At 40.0% G+C, this 15,558-nt stretch overlaps 1 protein-coding gene across 1 annotated transcript in view; it reads left to right on the plus strand.

The window, feature by feature from the left end:
• The window catches only part of PLPPR1 (phospholipid phosphatase related 1), a 130,844-nt gene extending 115,641 nt beyond the window's left edge, over nucleotides 1–15,203 (plus strand). The window contains exons 5-8 of the mRNA XM_061370277.1: nucleotides 2,930–3,180; nucleotides 9,870–10,046; nucleotides 12,053–12,184; nucleotides 14,082–15,203. Of these exons, the coding sequence (XP_061226261.1) occupies nucleotides 2,930–3,180; nucleotides 9,870–10,046; nucleotides 12,053–12,184; nucleotides 14,082–14,114 (593 nt within the window). The 3' untranslated portion in view covers nucleotides 14,115–15,203. The remainder of the gene's footprint in view (nucleotides 1–2,929; nucleotides 3,181–9,869; nucleotides 10,047–12,052; nucleotides 12,185–14,081) is intronic.
• Nucleotides 15,204–15,558: the final 355 nt, after the last annotated feature.

Below are 15,558 nucleotides of genomic sequence, written 5' to 3' on the forward strand. Positions count from 1 at the left end.
GCACAGTATGATAGAGCACTTGCTCCTTAGCAGGATGACATAACCTCCCATTACACCTGAGCAGAGGTACATGTTCTCTTTCCGTGGCATTATATCATGGACTTCAGCTATATGACCCTGAAGAGCTAGGGGTAGTTGCCTTTCCTGTGAAGCCTTTCAGCAGCAATTTGTCTGCCTCTTAAAACCTATCAACCACATCACTGCATTCTCCCACTCTGGTCAGTAGCCTGGCTTCTCTAGGTCATTGAACAAATCCATTGGACAGATGGATTTATGAGGTACAAAAACCGTCAGGGGACTCTCCACCACTACCCAGGCTCACTGGTGTCACAGCCTTTAAATCAATTACAGCCAGCCATATCTCAGTCTCCAGAGACTAAATTACGTGCAATCAATCTGCAAGGGTTAAATTCCTGCTAGCCAAATTCACTGCTGCACATAGCTGTGATTTTCATAAGGAGCAGTTTGGCAGAACTGCAAGAGAGGAATTACAGTGATCAATATTCATAGCAGTCAGAGCATGATAAAGATTTCAACCATGGCTTGCTCTGCTGTTCTGCAGAGTACTGCAGCCCTCAGTGGTTGAGTCTGGGCCAGCACTTTTAGTGCTACCCAGTATTGACAAACTGGAGATGTTGAAACTTGGGTTTTTTTTGAGAAAAGCACTGACCACTTTTGTACCTGTGCACTGCCTAGAAATCAATGTAACATTGTGAAACCTATGAGCTTTTTCTGAAACTCCTCAGTCCCTGGCTTATACTTACTTACACAATAAAGACTGTGGGCCAGACTGCTTGGCTCTTAGATTTCTTCTAAGTATTGTAGAAGGCTGGGTAATAATCCTCTCTTCATTGCATGTGATTTGCTCAGCACATCAAAAAGATGCCATTTAAACCAAGCTGTGACCAAAAAAAAAAAAAAAAAAAAAAGGAAGAATTTGGCCACATATAAAACAAGCTTAATCTCTGGCATAACCTGCTGTTTCAGCAGGCTGAGAAAATACCTACTGCCTTTTTCCTTTCAACTTCCTTGTGCACTTGCTAATGTAGATGAGGAGTTCGTGCCAGCTGTGGAAAACCATGGATTTAAAGTATCAGCAGAGGGATAAAGCAAATAAAGGAGTAGTGTCAGTGCTCTCTTTATTTCTCTTTTTAACACAGCCACTTAGCAGGATAAATGGAAAAAAGGCACTCATGCCAGTAAAAAATGAGGCAGTCCTGCAGTCTAGAGCAAGGGGAAGGCTACCTCCTTCTTTGACCACCACCGTCTTTTTAAATCCATGATCACACATCAGTTTGTTCATAATGAACAATAATAAACTCATGGTGAGGACAGACATCTCTGCGCTCCTGCAGCCACTCCAGACTGCTACTCAGGGATAGGGCTCTTCCCATCACTACCTTACCTTACCAGAGAGGAATTGTGTTACAGCACAACACCATCTCTGTGAGCAAGTGGCACTGGTAAGCCTCTCTTGACGCTCGTACAATTAATCCATTTTTAGTTACAGGTTTTATTTGATGTTACTGTCTGTACAAGTGTCCTGTGTGAAGATAGGCCCTGAGCATTTTGAAGGACCTGTCAGCTGTAGCCCATTTTCTTTAACAGTGACAATATCTGTAGAGCAACCCTTGATTCTTGTTAATTTCTTGTAAAGCATTTTCTGCTGAATTATTTTGATTACTCCTTGATAATTTTTGTTTCCTCCTTGATAGTTTTTGTTTCTCAGACTATAGCAGCGTTTTTTTCTTCTTTTTTTAGTATCAATGAGGTTGTTATAACCATGGTGGTGTCCACTCTCATATCACAGCTCTCCTAAGATGTTTTTCCTGGAGCTCCAGCTCTTGGTTATACTCAAACACATCCATCTCAGCTAATTTATAATTTAAATTACTTTTGCTTACAGAGATACAGGAGGTGAAAACCAAAAATATATGACCCTCAACATTCCCACATTATAAGTAAATATTTATTTGTTTTAAATTTTTGTGATACTTTAATCCACCTTAGTGATGGGAAGGGGGAAAGAGGAGCTGATTTAGGCATTTAGAACATTTGGGTTTGGCATTTCTGCAAACCTGCTATTCTGTTCCTTTGCTATGTGGGCACTACATGCAAGTGAAGGATCCTCATATATGTTTACAGCAGCTGTAGCAGGTATTGGTAACACTAATAGAAGTCAGTGGAGAATGTGACAAATGCAGTATTGAGCAGAGGGTGCTCCAGAACCCTGGAAATGTTTCTGCTGTCGAGAATATTTCCTGCTGGAGCATTTGTGGGTATGCACTCCCAGGGACATGAGCTGAACAGCAACTGTGCGGAAATGTCTTCCAGAGAAAAGCATTAGGATGTTTCCAAAGTGACTTTTCAAATATTACTAGTTAATATTACTATTAGGGTCTTAATATTTCAACATCAGGATGGTGAATAGTCAAAATCCAAATGGTACATGACACTAGATAATCAAAAGAAGTGCAATGCAGTTTCTCAGGACTACACTGCTCTTTCAGGTTCAGAGACATTATACTTTCTGGTTTTGGCCCAGATGTGGCAAAAATACAAAAACATTTTTAACAACTCATGTACATGACACCTGACTTCAGGTTTGTGTCACAGGGGAAACTTTACAGACAGGTGCAGCCTTTCCTGTTCAGAGCTTGAATCACAGAAACACTTATGTACTTGCTTACCATTTTCAGCCTGTTTCTGAGTCCTTCTGGAGTCACCTGTCAAGAGTTAAGCATGTGGTCCTCTGCGTCATGCCTTTGATGCGGGACTCTGCTGGAGTCAGCAGGGACTTCTTTTAGGTAATGACTGCAGAACAAGGCTTTGGTTGCTTACCTTTCATTCTGTCTCTTCCTTTCAGGTGCCAAGATTATTTTGCTTTTAGCCTGTTTGAATAATCATTATTTTAAACCTTTTGTCACAGGAGTGTTTGCATTTGGACTTTTTGCCACCGACATATTTGTAAACGCTGGTCAGGTTGTGACTGGGAACTTGGCTCCCTACTTCTTGACTGTATGTAAACCCAACTACACTGGAAATGACTGTCGAGCCCACCACCAGTTCATAAACAATGGCAACATCTGCACTGGGGATGTCGGGGTGATTGAAAAGGCAAGGAGATCATTTCCATCCAAACATGCTGCTTTGAGCATCTACTCAGCTTTATATGCCACGGTGAGTGTCAGTGATGATTTCTAGCTTGTGTAAGAGGTCTCTGTAGCTGCATACAGGTGGAGCCATTTTTCTTAAAGGAAAAGAGGGTTGTTTTGGGGAGGGCTTTCTTCTTTATCTGTAGGGGAAAATCTCTCTCTCTCTGCTTTACCAACCCTAATATGAGCAAATCAAATGTTTGTTGCTTTTGAGGCACTGTATGATGTGGAGGCATGAGGTGAGGTCTTGAGTATGCATTTGGCCTCTTCTCCCTACCGTGTCTCATTAGCATTAAGATGAAGTTTATGCTTAAATGGCTCCTGAATCACTACTGTTTCTTTCGTTCACATGACACAGGTTGTTGAACATTAAAAATGTACACTGTGCCATTTCAATGTGAGGCTGAACTAGGCTGGATTTTTGCGCCTCTTGTTTAGTACCTGAATTCTCCATGCACAGAAGGTTGTAATAAAAGTCAGTGGCATAATTTTGCTGTTATCACAGATAAATGGACCCCAGTTGACATCTTGACAAGGTGATGCTGCTATACTGTCAAGAAGGAAATTGTCCGTCTTTAAGAGTATTGAGAAAGAGATCCACCACTTGTTTGTGTTCTCTGGCTGAAATTTCTGTAATGTCTGAAAATTGATCCAAGAAGCTTACTCACAAAGTAGAAAACCTTGGTGGTTTTTGCATTAAAATCCAAGGACTTAACCTGGTTCTGATTTCAAAATGGCTTATCTAAGCCTTTTTCCCTCACCAGATTGACTCAAATGAGTGGCAGAGTCTGTCTGTTGGTCATCAGGATTTGAGAAAATTCTTAAGCTTATTGATGACAGGGTATTTGCTGAATATTTTACCCTGTTCTTCGTAGCAGGTAAATAAAACACCACATTATTACTATAAAATCAAGAGGCCACCCACTGCTGTTTCAGTGCCCATGTGTGTGCACTGAGTATTGTGTGAATAATGACAGATACAGACTAGCAACTCCTTTGTTCAGGACTTGTTGGGAAGTGTTTGGAAAGCCTGTAACATTTTGCACACATTACTTCCAAACAATAAGCAACCACATATGAAATAGAGTTCCCAATAAACTCAGTATTATTGTAGAAGCTGTTTTCACCTTTAAAACTCTTAGACGGAAGCTGCAGGATCAGGCTTGGTCCTGGCTCTGCCCTAAGCTAGTTACATCCTTTCATGGACTTTCCCTGTCTAACCTCCCATGTTTCTTATGAAGGCAAGTCTTCCACAAAAGGAAATCCCTAGTGTTTCTGAGCCCCAATGTTTCAAGACCGGCCTGCACTTCTCTCCACATTGGAGGATACCAGGTGGAGCCAGGACATAGAGTTACTTCTGAGCTGCAAGGTCGTAAAAGTCTGTCCTTAAGGCATTTCAGCCTGCAGTCCAATTTTAGCCCAGTTCTCTGCCTGAAACACCCCTCTAGCTCTAAAGGTGTTGTCACTTCTCTTTTCTGTGCCTGTCAGTTGGGAGTAACGTGAGCATTACGCAAGAAATGCAATGTTCAGATCTAGCTCTGCTTAGTAATTATGCTGTGCACAATTTTTTTGCGTCTTGCTGATTCTAATATGAGTGATAATGTGGGCTGCTGAACAAAAGCGTTTGGTTAGTAATAGCTGTATTTTGCATAAAGCTGGAGAGATAAGCCATGGAGCAAAGAAAATAAAACAAGTTGGACATGAGGAGAAAGGAGAATTAAATCAGCACAGACATTGTCTTTCATTGTATAAATGTCTGTTGAGATCTAAGAGTCTACTCCCATTACTGCAGCTCTACTATCCTCTGCAGATGTCTCTGTACTGATTTGTCTGCTACTGACAGTATTCACATTGTCATTGTTTGGATTTGTGTTTTGGTTTTGTTGTTTTGTTTTTTTTCCATAATCTGGGTTTTATATTAGATAGGCTTTTTCTTGTCACCTGCCAAAAAAGTTGAGGAGAACCAGAAGCATCACTTCTGTGATCTCTGCAGGCAGAGATAAATCTCCTTTGCCTGAAGCAGGGGAAAGAGAAAACAAGCAGCAAGCCCTGGCTTCCATACTTACACAAAAATTAGAATGGCATCTAATGAAGTATTACTAGTCTCCCAGAAGTATTGCACGAAGAGATGGCAATCACTGCATATAATACCTGCTGATGTACAGTTAGAAACACATACTTCCAAGTACCTTTCCCAATAAAAAATTATAGGCTAGAAATACTCCTTAATTCATTAACACTTCTGGAAAGAACAAACAAAACCCACCACAAGTAAAATAGCAACCAAACAAACCAAAACAACCCCATCATTAAAACAGAAAACAGATGATGAAATCATATGTTCCCTATGAGTGTCCCAGTCACATCATCTTAAGACAACTGTTACTTCATGCTCTTCTGAGAGAAGTCATGGAAGAGTCAATAACAAGGACATCTAACAGATGGCAGTGTTCACCCAAAACTAAAGTATTTCACCCACACAACTGGAGGATCTCTTATTGTAGAGGGAAGGTAAATATCTTTGCTGATCCTCCCATTTCCCTCTGGAGTGAAAGCAAGAATTGTTTTAGAATCACAAAAGGGTCTCTAGGATTGAAAGGTACAACCAATCACTTATTGACTGTTCAGTAGTTTTTAGGATTCTTCAGCTAACCCCTTGCCTAGCAGCATCCACAAGTAATGTTTTCTGTCGCATTCAGCTGGTAGAAGACTCTGCCTCATCACACTCAATCATGACCTGACACCTGTCTTTTATACCTGGGAGCATCGCTTCTTGACTAGATTAGAGTGATACATACCTGGGCATGAGACTTTGAATATTTGGGAAATTCTGAATAGCAGAGAACACTACAGCAAATCCTTTCTGCAACCCAGGTGACTGTGACCCCATCAACAATTTCTTCCATTTTTGTGTTAACACCTACCGGATCAATGAAGTTCAAGGCCTCCAAACTTCAAGCAGCTGCATTGAGCATCTAGGAGACTGCATCATGTTCTACAATACACATAATTGTCAAATGTTCTGCTTTTCTACTGTAGAAATCTCTGTGGTAAAGGGAAAGATTAAAATTTGTAGGGGGCAGAATTTTTCAATATTTGTATGAAACTGTGATCTTTCTAAGGAAAATAAACTATCACAAATCTCTCTACTTCCTGCTGAAAGGACAAGACAGACTTCTTCCACTCTGCCTTTCTCATCATAGATGTAACATAAATTCTAAATATACGCATATGTTTGCATATAGCTAAATATATATATGTATGTATATTTTAAACTTGCAAACAAAAAAGCCTCCTTGATTGCCTATGCCTTTGTCTGTCTGAAAAAAATGGGAGAATTACACACAAGATGAATGCTTCTATCACACATTGCACATTGCACAATACACTGCTTGAGCGTATCAAATGTGATCAGAGCACAGCAAAGAAGCCGAATAGATGATCTATATAGTTAAATAATATATAACTTATTTATTAATATGATTTATTCTATTTTCTTCACATATTTTTTATATTCACGTCTTCTTCCTTTTCCCACCCATCAAATAAGTGGTTTTGACATTCAGAGTTTTGTAAACTTACCCTATGAATAGCATCTTGGAAAATTTTCAAAAACATCTGCAGTGTGTAAGAAATCAAATGTAAGTGACGTTCACTGAGATTTTGGGCTCTTACACATAAAGCTTCGAAAACATGCTGTAAGTGAAAGGGTAAACACACTGTGGGAATCTTAAAAAGACCTTGTCTTTAGGGACTGCAACAATAAAGATCAGACCACAGTGATAGGAAGCCTGGCCAGAATGAAGAAGCTTTCCTAGTTATTTCAGTGTGTGATTTATGGATGAATTGGAGTACATTCTGGGAAAACAGTTTGTCTTGTTTTAAACCCTCCCCATGAGGGTTAAACAGATTTCCCTTGGCAATCTGTTCACATGGTTAATTACCCTCATTGCTAAAAATGTTCTCTTTACTACAAGTTTACATTTTCCTGACAAGATGCATGAAGCTTCGAATACATTAGCTACTTCCCATCTGTATTAAGGAGAACTGTCCCATTGGACAACCCAGAGATCCAGCTTCATCTCATATTTGTAAGAAAACAAACGTGTGTGGCCTAATTTCTGTAGCTAGGGTTTTCAGCTGTCCCAGCAGGACTGCATTCTTAAAGAAGTGATGCTTTTCCTTTGGATGCTGTAAACCGCAGTAGTGCTTTGGTAGGGAGCAGGAGAGCAATCCAACTCCATGTTGCTCGTTTAAATTAGTTTCTGCTAAAAGAAAAGCATAGGGTGAGAGGGTGGGTGGTAATTATTCAGACAGCAGCAATGCTATTTTTTCCCATTGCTCCCAAAGAACCTTAACTGAGTTTTGGCAATAGTGAGGTGCAGCTCAACCTACCAGCAAAGACTGGGGCAAGATTGCCGCCTAGTGCACAGTTGATAGCGATCATTTCAAGGCCTCTGGCGCAGTTAGGTATTTGGTTTGAAAAACAGAGGAAGCAGGAACCTCTCAGTCTCATTCCCAGTGCTATCACACACCAGAATGTTCCAGTTCATAAACTGAACTCACCTTTAAACGATGTGTTCAGCAGCAGCAATCTCCACTTCCTCAGGCAAAGATCTGGCAAATTCAGCTGTTAAAAAAGTCTAGCACTGAAGTTTCTTGGCAGGTGAAAGTGTACTTTTTCCTAGATACATGTCTGGAGGCAGTTAGATATACCTTCCCCTGGTCCCTTTCTCTGGTCTGACTTTCCCTTCCACGAGGTGGTTGATACATTCCTTCCCTTCTGGAGCTGTGTTGTAATGGGTTTAGGGTTAACATTTTTGACACCAGCCAGTGAAGGGAAGCTAGCTGTAGAGACATTTGATTCGCTTGGTCAGGGAGAAGGGAAAAGAAGTAAGGAGAGGGAAAAATAATATTTGTAATGCATAATACAGCACAATAAAATAATATATTAAAAGCAATTAACAGAGTGACCTTGAGAATGGATGTAATTTCTTTTTCTCAATCTCAAAACTATGTGCCAGACCACAGTGACCTCTCTATATCTGAGATGCAGAAGAAACAGATGGGCATTAAAATACAGTCAAATAATTACCCATGTTGCCAAATGGAGCACAAAGCAAACTGCACTGGTAGTTGCAATTGGAAACACCAAGTCAAGCCTGTGCAGACTTCCTTCAGCACAGGCACAGGAAAATCAGAAGGCACTTTATCTCAGCCAAGCCACTGTAGTCTTGGCCAGAGACTGGTGTCAGCCAGCACTGAGTCCCTAGCCTCTGCAGCAGTAACAAAGGAGAGCAGCTCTGGAGTCTCCACAGGCCCTCAGAGTCACACTCTGATTTCAGAGCCACCTGTGGCAAAGTTCTCAACAGTGCCCTTCCCCAGAAACTCAGTAATCCAAGAAAAAGATGAGGTCTGTGACCTGCAGGCAGCACAATCAGACATCCCAGTCATGGTGGTACTGCAGATGTGATTAAAATAATAAGGATCTTCTACAGAGTCTTTTGTCCAGAATACAAAGGGAACCGTATTTCGATTTCTAACATCTGAAAAAGGATCAAGGAAATGTTTCAGCTTTGAGAACATATTCTGAGAACAAAATATTTTTTTTTCTTTACAAATAAAATGCCATCTTTTGACATTAAACACTGGATGAGTCACTTCCATGGTCTGTAATTTTTCCACTCCCCAGCAGAACAGATGTTTGTATTTCCACTGGATCAGATCTATGCTTTGTGAATCAGGTTTACTTATCACCTGATTGGTAATAAAAATCAAATCAATATTTCAAATGTATCTCTCTGATTCTGTGTCATGTAGGGGTGCTAATGTATTATCTGGAGATATTTCTGGCAAACATGTCTGACATATTGTCTTTCCTTATCAAAGCTTTGGGAATCATCCAGGCATCCATGCTTCCTTGTTGAAGAGGATTTTATTGATTTGTTTTGCCATCAGACTTGGTTTGCTTGACCTTTGCTCTTTTGTGGCACTGGAATTAACGACCAGCTGCTAATTGAGACCCACACAGTTTCATTCACTCTGTCAAAATGCATGTAAAAGAAAATACAAACTGCCAGAAACGTGGGGTTTATTAAAAGTTATTCAGAACACAGTGAAACGTCATGCTCTGAGATTACATTTTCAGAATCAGCTTCATTTTGAAGGAAATCTCATATTCTGTGTTTAATTTAGTCTTGCAGAGAAAATGTTTGCAATGGTTTCTCTTAATGTTCTCTGTTTCTTAAACTTAACACCACTTAGAAAACTGGAGCAGCTAGTTCACATGGATGCAAGGCAGTCCACCATGTGCACATTACAGCTTTAGTAAGAGTATAAACATAAATTCTTGGCACCCTTTGCAAACACTTAGTCGTGTAAATTCAGGATGCATGTTTGATAGCATATGAGCAAGTACTTGCACAAGTTAGGGAGTCAGTAAACTGAACCTGTACATACCAGGTCAAAAAAAAGTCCAGTATGTAAATCTAATTGATGGCATATTTGACATCATGAAACATTGTTTAACAGTATCTGATTTATTCTCTTAAGAGTGTTCTCTGAATTACCTTAAACTTCTTTCAGTGTTTCCCAGTGTTTTTTTAAATGAATCATGGGTCTTGGCACATCCTTGCTGATTTACAATGTCTTGGTGAAAAAAGATTAATTTCTGGCAGAGCCCCTTTTAATTTTTGGCTTGTTCTTTTTTTGCAGATGTACATCACAAGCACAATTAAAACAAAGAGTAGCAGGCTAGCCAAACCTGTGCTGTGTCTGGGTACCCTCTGTGCTGCGTTCCTCACTGGGCTAAATCGAGTTTCTGAGTATCGAAACCACTGTTCGGACGTGATCGCAGGCTTCATCCTGGGGAGTGCTGTAGCTTTGTTCCTGGTAAACCCATCAGTCCTTCCACATTCCTTTTTAAATACTTTACTTAAAAAAAAAAAAAAGTACTATTCTTTTGTGGCCAGTTGCAGCTGATTAATCCGGTTGCTAAGAACTAATTCTAGCCTCATGTAGTTTAAAATATCAGAGAAAATCTTAACAGGAAATCATGTTTATACTAATTAATAAATCTGATATTTGTGCATTGTATATATTTCAAGGAGGTTTTTTAATTACTGTACGTTTTTCCTTGACCTGTTCTGAAAAATGCTTTAAATGTGGTAGAAGTCTCAGCTAATGTCAAAAGGTTGTTGTGCCTGAGAGTTCTTCTCTGACACCCCTGTACTGCAAAACCCTACTGCCTGCCTGGTATCTGGCAAAAATGTAGGACAGAGTGAGTGTATCTGGGGCTCTAAGCAGTGGTCCTGGTTCCTTTGTTTCAGACCATAAAAGAAGTACAGTAGAAAGGAAGGTCAGAACAACCTCCCTGGGAGACTAAACTACTTCCCTTTGTGGCATTTGGAGTTGCAATGAAATTATTCACCATCTCGTAACCAAATAACATTTGATAACCAAATGCATTTTTAATAATGCTCTATCAAAGGCAAAGGCCTTCCCATAGAACCTAGGAACTGCATCTCTCTGGACTTCTAATAGTACTTGCTCCCCTGTCAACTGTGTGGTTTAAGTGTTCTGGTTGGTGAGAGATCTCTTGCTGAGGGTTTACCCACACAGCAAACAATCAAGGTGATTTTTGCTATTACCAAGAAATGTGTGTGATTCCCTTTAATCAAAATATGCTTCAAAACTACTTATTGCATAGTAGCAGACATTTTAACCCTGTAATCAGGAGGGATTAGGTTTCAAAGATTCCTTAAATCTAGATTTTCCTGACACTGATTTTTTTGTATTTTTTATTTAAATAAAAATGAAAAAAAAATTACCCACCAAAACAAAAAAAAAAAAGCCTTTACATATCATTTAGTCCCATGGCCCCTTTAAATAAAAACACATCTACAACATCTGACCTGAATCTCTTTGGCTTTAATGTAAGTCATTTGTCTGATTCCCATTGAGAAAGTTTAAATCTAGCTCATACAATGTAAGAGGCAGTCACCCCATATATCTGGTCAGGACAATCTATGTGCTCCCAGCTCCTGTTTCTAGCAATGATAGTTGCTTCCAGCCACATTTTGGCCCTGCAGACCTGTTAGCCTGGGAGTTTCACAAGCTCAAATGCAGAGTGCTGGAAAGGGTCTCCCTGGATCTTGGAGCAGATGGGTGCTGAGATTCCTGCTGCTGGCACCGGACTCACCCAGGCTGCAGCCTGCTCCCTGCTCAGGTCTAAAGAGCAGCAAAGAGGAAGAGCCAAGGAGCTGACTGCTGGAATCGTTCTGACAGCAGATGTGTCAGCTCCTGTTTGTCTTTTTTCCCAGTCAGTGTGTTCTGAAGCCCCAAACTGCTAATGTGCGTTTGCTCTTATTAGCATTACCATGTGGGTGCAGTTAAGTCTGGTCATGCACAAGGGAAGGGCTTGTGGGATAAACACCACCAGTTGTGCTGGAAGTATGCAGGAATGGTGCTCAATCAACTTGACATAATCCACATGTGAGGTAGATTCAGCCATCCAGTGAGCTGTTTTCAGTGTTTGGAAATGACTGTAAGAGTCTGAAGGGAGTATTTGGCCAGTAGCATGCATCATAAGGGTAGTCCCTGGTCTGTGATGTAGACGTGGAAGTCCCTGTTGTATAAGGCATAAAAAGGCTGAGAATGGTTCATCGCCTCAGATTAGAGGCCAGGTGAACCCATTACCAAGGTAGCTCACCATGTCCAACTAGGTCAGTAAACACACTGAAGCCCAAGTGCCTTCACCAGAAACACAGGTTAAGTTCTTGTCAAAAACTAGCAGTTGTGAGACCCTTGGTGGTAATTCCTGAGAGGTTTTCCCATGGACAGATCATGCTAATCTCATTTCTTTTCCATTTTTTTTTTTTTTTTCCTGAATTACACAGGGGATATGTGTTGTCCATAACTTTAAAGGCACTCATGGAGCTCCTTCTAAACCGAAGCCTGAAGACCCACGAGGAATGCCACTAATGGCCTTTCCAAGAGTGGAAAGTCCTCTGGAGACATTGAGTGCACAGGTACTGTAAATCCTCTTACTCAGATCCTCAACAAGCACACTTGTGTTATGGCAGAGTAAAAGCTAGTTGTATTCCTAACTACACATCCCTAACACCAAGCGCATTGAGCAGAGTGAATTTGCATTGGGGAAAGTTTGTTTTAACGCATTTATCTCTTAAACTACCGAATACTGTAGATCATCTGCTCTTGGGCACACCCAAACCTAAACCAGCAGGATTTCACATGCCCCAGCATACCATTTGTGTTAACAAACATTTTCTTAGTAGAAAACTGAGAGAAAAATAAGGATAATTCTGTCTAATTACACTTCAGGGTGCTTTTGGCATATCTTAAGGATTTACTCTCACATTCTTAATCCTGGGGATAAGCTATGCTGTTCAGAAATATATGATAGAGATTAGGTTTTTATTCTTATTACTGTTCAGTATCTTCTATAAGAAGAAATCATATACCCTTTTCTATCTCTTAAGTCATCAGAAGAGAAGGCAATAGCATTCTTTCAAGTCTGCAAAAAAAAAAAAAAAGGCTAGTGAGAGCACCATTATTGATGGTGTTTCTGTTAAAATTAACTTCAAAAGGCTTGTGTTGGCGTAAACTGAATCATAGCTGACCCTTTCAAAACGACAAGCAAATGCCACCTATGAAAAATTTCTGGCAACAGGAGGAACTGTAGTTTGTCTGTTGTCTGAAATGCCCTGTTGTAATTTATTTGTTCTTTAAATTGTACTCCTCATTAGGTGGCCTGTCATTCCTGTGTACATGGTGTGTGGCACTGTTTCTAACGTCTTTAAATATTTTGCTTAATTGAAAAGTCAGTTTTGATTAGGAAAACATTTGCTGGAAGACTTTCAACTAAATCTGTGGAACTGTGTGTATTAACTGTTTTCTTGGTGGACTTGCAGTCCAGAAACTAAGTACTACTTACACTGTATTGCATATGGCAAAAGGGATGAACGGGAGAAAATACTCATAGACTGTGAAAAAAAATTCATGTAGCCAGGTATTTTTAAATTCTGGGCTCTGAAGTGCAGGTATGGACTAGGCCTTAGCTGTTGATGTCCACTGTGACCAAGAGTCTTCTCTGATTTGGAGTATCTGTCTCTAAATGACCATACATCTACCATGCAGGAGTAGATTTATGAAAAAGTGATCCTACTCTGAACCTCTTACAAGCAAACCCTTGGGAGTGGCTGCTCATTACTGTTTCTTCAGATAAAGAAGGTGCATCGTCTTTCTGTGTGCAGATTCTGCTTTCATTGCCAGTTGTTTTGCTTTGCACCCACAAAAAGCCTGCAATACACAGCATGATCCAAGGACTCAGTATTACCCCTGAAGTCTTGGACATTGGCTTCCAAGGTTAAATCATCCATTTCCACCTAAAGAGGACTTCTGTGTTGCTATATATCTGTGGCTGCATGTATGTTGACATAATGACCCCACCTCTGTATGGTTTTAAGCTCTGTATGTTCCCTAATACCAAACTGTCTAGAATCGCATCACATGAAGCCAGACTGCAGTCTTCTAGGCTCTTCAATGGCTGAGGATAGATGTACTATATTAGTTACATGACTGTATGAGGTGCTTGAGCCCATACTGATGTTTCATATGCATAGAATGCAGTCGTGTTTGAAAGTCTCAGTTATAAAAATCACACCTTGTTCTTCAAGCCTGTTAGCAAATGTTCATAGCCCAAAAGGAGGGCTTGAGTTCAGCCTTCCCACCACAACCTCAGGACAGAAGGTAGTCACATTTGCAGTGATCTCTTCATTTTGAAGACCTAAATTAGCTGGACAACAGATTGTAATGAAGGTCTTTCTAATTCATTTTACACACCAGGATATATGTAACTGCCAAAATGTATACCAATTTTCATGTGCTTGTTTTTCCTCTTTGCAGAATCACTCTGCCTCTATGACTGAAGTAACCTGAGATGGAAGACTGGCAACTGAAGCTATTTTTTATTACCCCCCCAAGTACAATACTCCAAGACACAGATACTAAATGTCTAACTGCAATGACCAGTATTATGTTATGTCTAGTTAGAGGCTAATGTTTTGTACTTTTTTTGTATGAAGAAGTGATGTAGCTTACCCTGATTTTTTGTCAGCTTTAATATTATTATGCCAGAATTTAAAAGCAAAAAGGAAAAAGAGGAAAAAAACACTTTTCTTGTTTAAAGTGTGCACTAAGGAACTACATCTATTGAATTGTTGATGTTGTTATGTGATATTTGTACACAGTTTTTTTCTTTTTCATTTCTGAATTTATACATGGGGGGGGGGGGGAAATATCACTTTTTCTTACCATGAGAAGTGTTTCTACCAGTGGGTCAGATTTGAGTAAGCTCAGCATAGATCTGAAGCAGTTGCATATACCTAATTCAGATTAAAATAGTGGTGATTGGGAATCTAACCCAAATGATAATATCAAAACATAATAAACATCCAACCTCGATTCAGTGAGCTACTTAAGCGTTCCTTAGCGTTATGGACTTCAGCTAGCCACCCTGTTTCCAGACTATTTGGCAGACTTGAAGTATGTCCTCAAGCATCTTACTGAATCAAAGCCCGATTGTTCTGGTGTGGGTGATCGTGTTAGTTATTGAAGAATAACTAAAACAATGTACTCAGTCCGCAAATATACAGAATGGATGTGAAAATTTATAGTAGTAGCTGATAGCATGTGAGCTGACTATATCACCTCCCTAGATCTCTGTTCCTCCCTGAGGCCCAGCTAAAGCTCCCAGTGAAACCTGGCTTCAGGAATTGACTATGGGGATATACAGCCACCGCTGTGGAGCTGAGGCTGTGCTTTAAGTGTTCCATAACTTCATCATAAATTTGTGGAGTAACTAGTAACACTCGTATAAAGGAAACTGACACCACTTCTTCAGTGGAGTGGCATGACATGGCATTCAGATTGGCAGAATCAAGAAGGCAGTTCTACCCCCATAGTGTAGTTTTCACTGAGGGGATTTGGCAAGACAAGAAACAACAACAATAACAACAACAACAAAAACACCAAAAACAAAACCAAAAACTGACAGTCTTTAGTAGCAGTCTGCATTTCTGTAAATTCTGCTATACAGAATTTATATCTAAACTGCCATTTTACAATTTAACAACTTTAAGGAATAAAAAGACAATTAAATCTGGGTGGGGGATGGGGGAAGAACAAAAAAGAGCCCCTTTATAATGGTTAAAACTGGGGGCAAGGCTTCATTACATGACTTTTCACTGTTCCTAGAATTTTCCTGCATCTCATTCTTCTAGCATGGTGATAACTGCTGTGTGTCTCCTTTTAAAAAAAGAAGCCTTTGTCTGTACTTTTACTGGAATGTTTACCTCACATTTCCATGTTGATTCTTCTTGGC

Source organism: Neopsephotus bourkii, unplaced genomic scaffold (genome assembly GCF_033783945.1).
Source record: "Neopsephotus bourkii isolate Nb327-2 ecotype Australia unplaced genomic scaffold, CSIRO-AGI_Nbou_v1 NB_1530, whole genome shotgun sequence".
In the NCBI taxonomy this organism is placed as follows: domain Eukaryota; kingdom Metazoa; phylum Chordata; class Aves; order Psittaciformes; family Psittacidae; genus Neopsephotus; species Neopsephotus bourkii.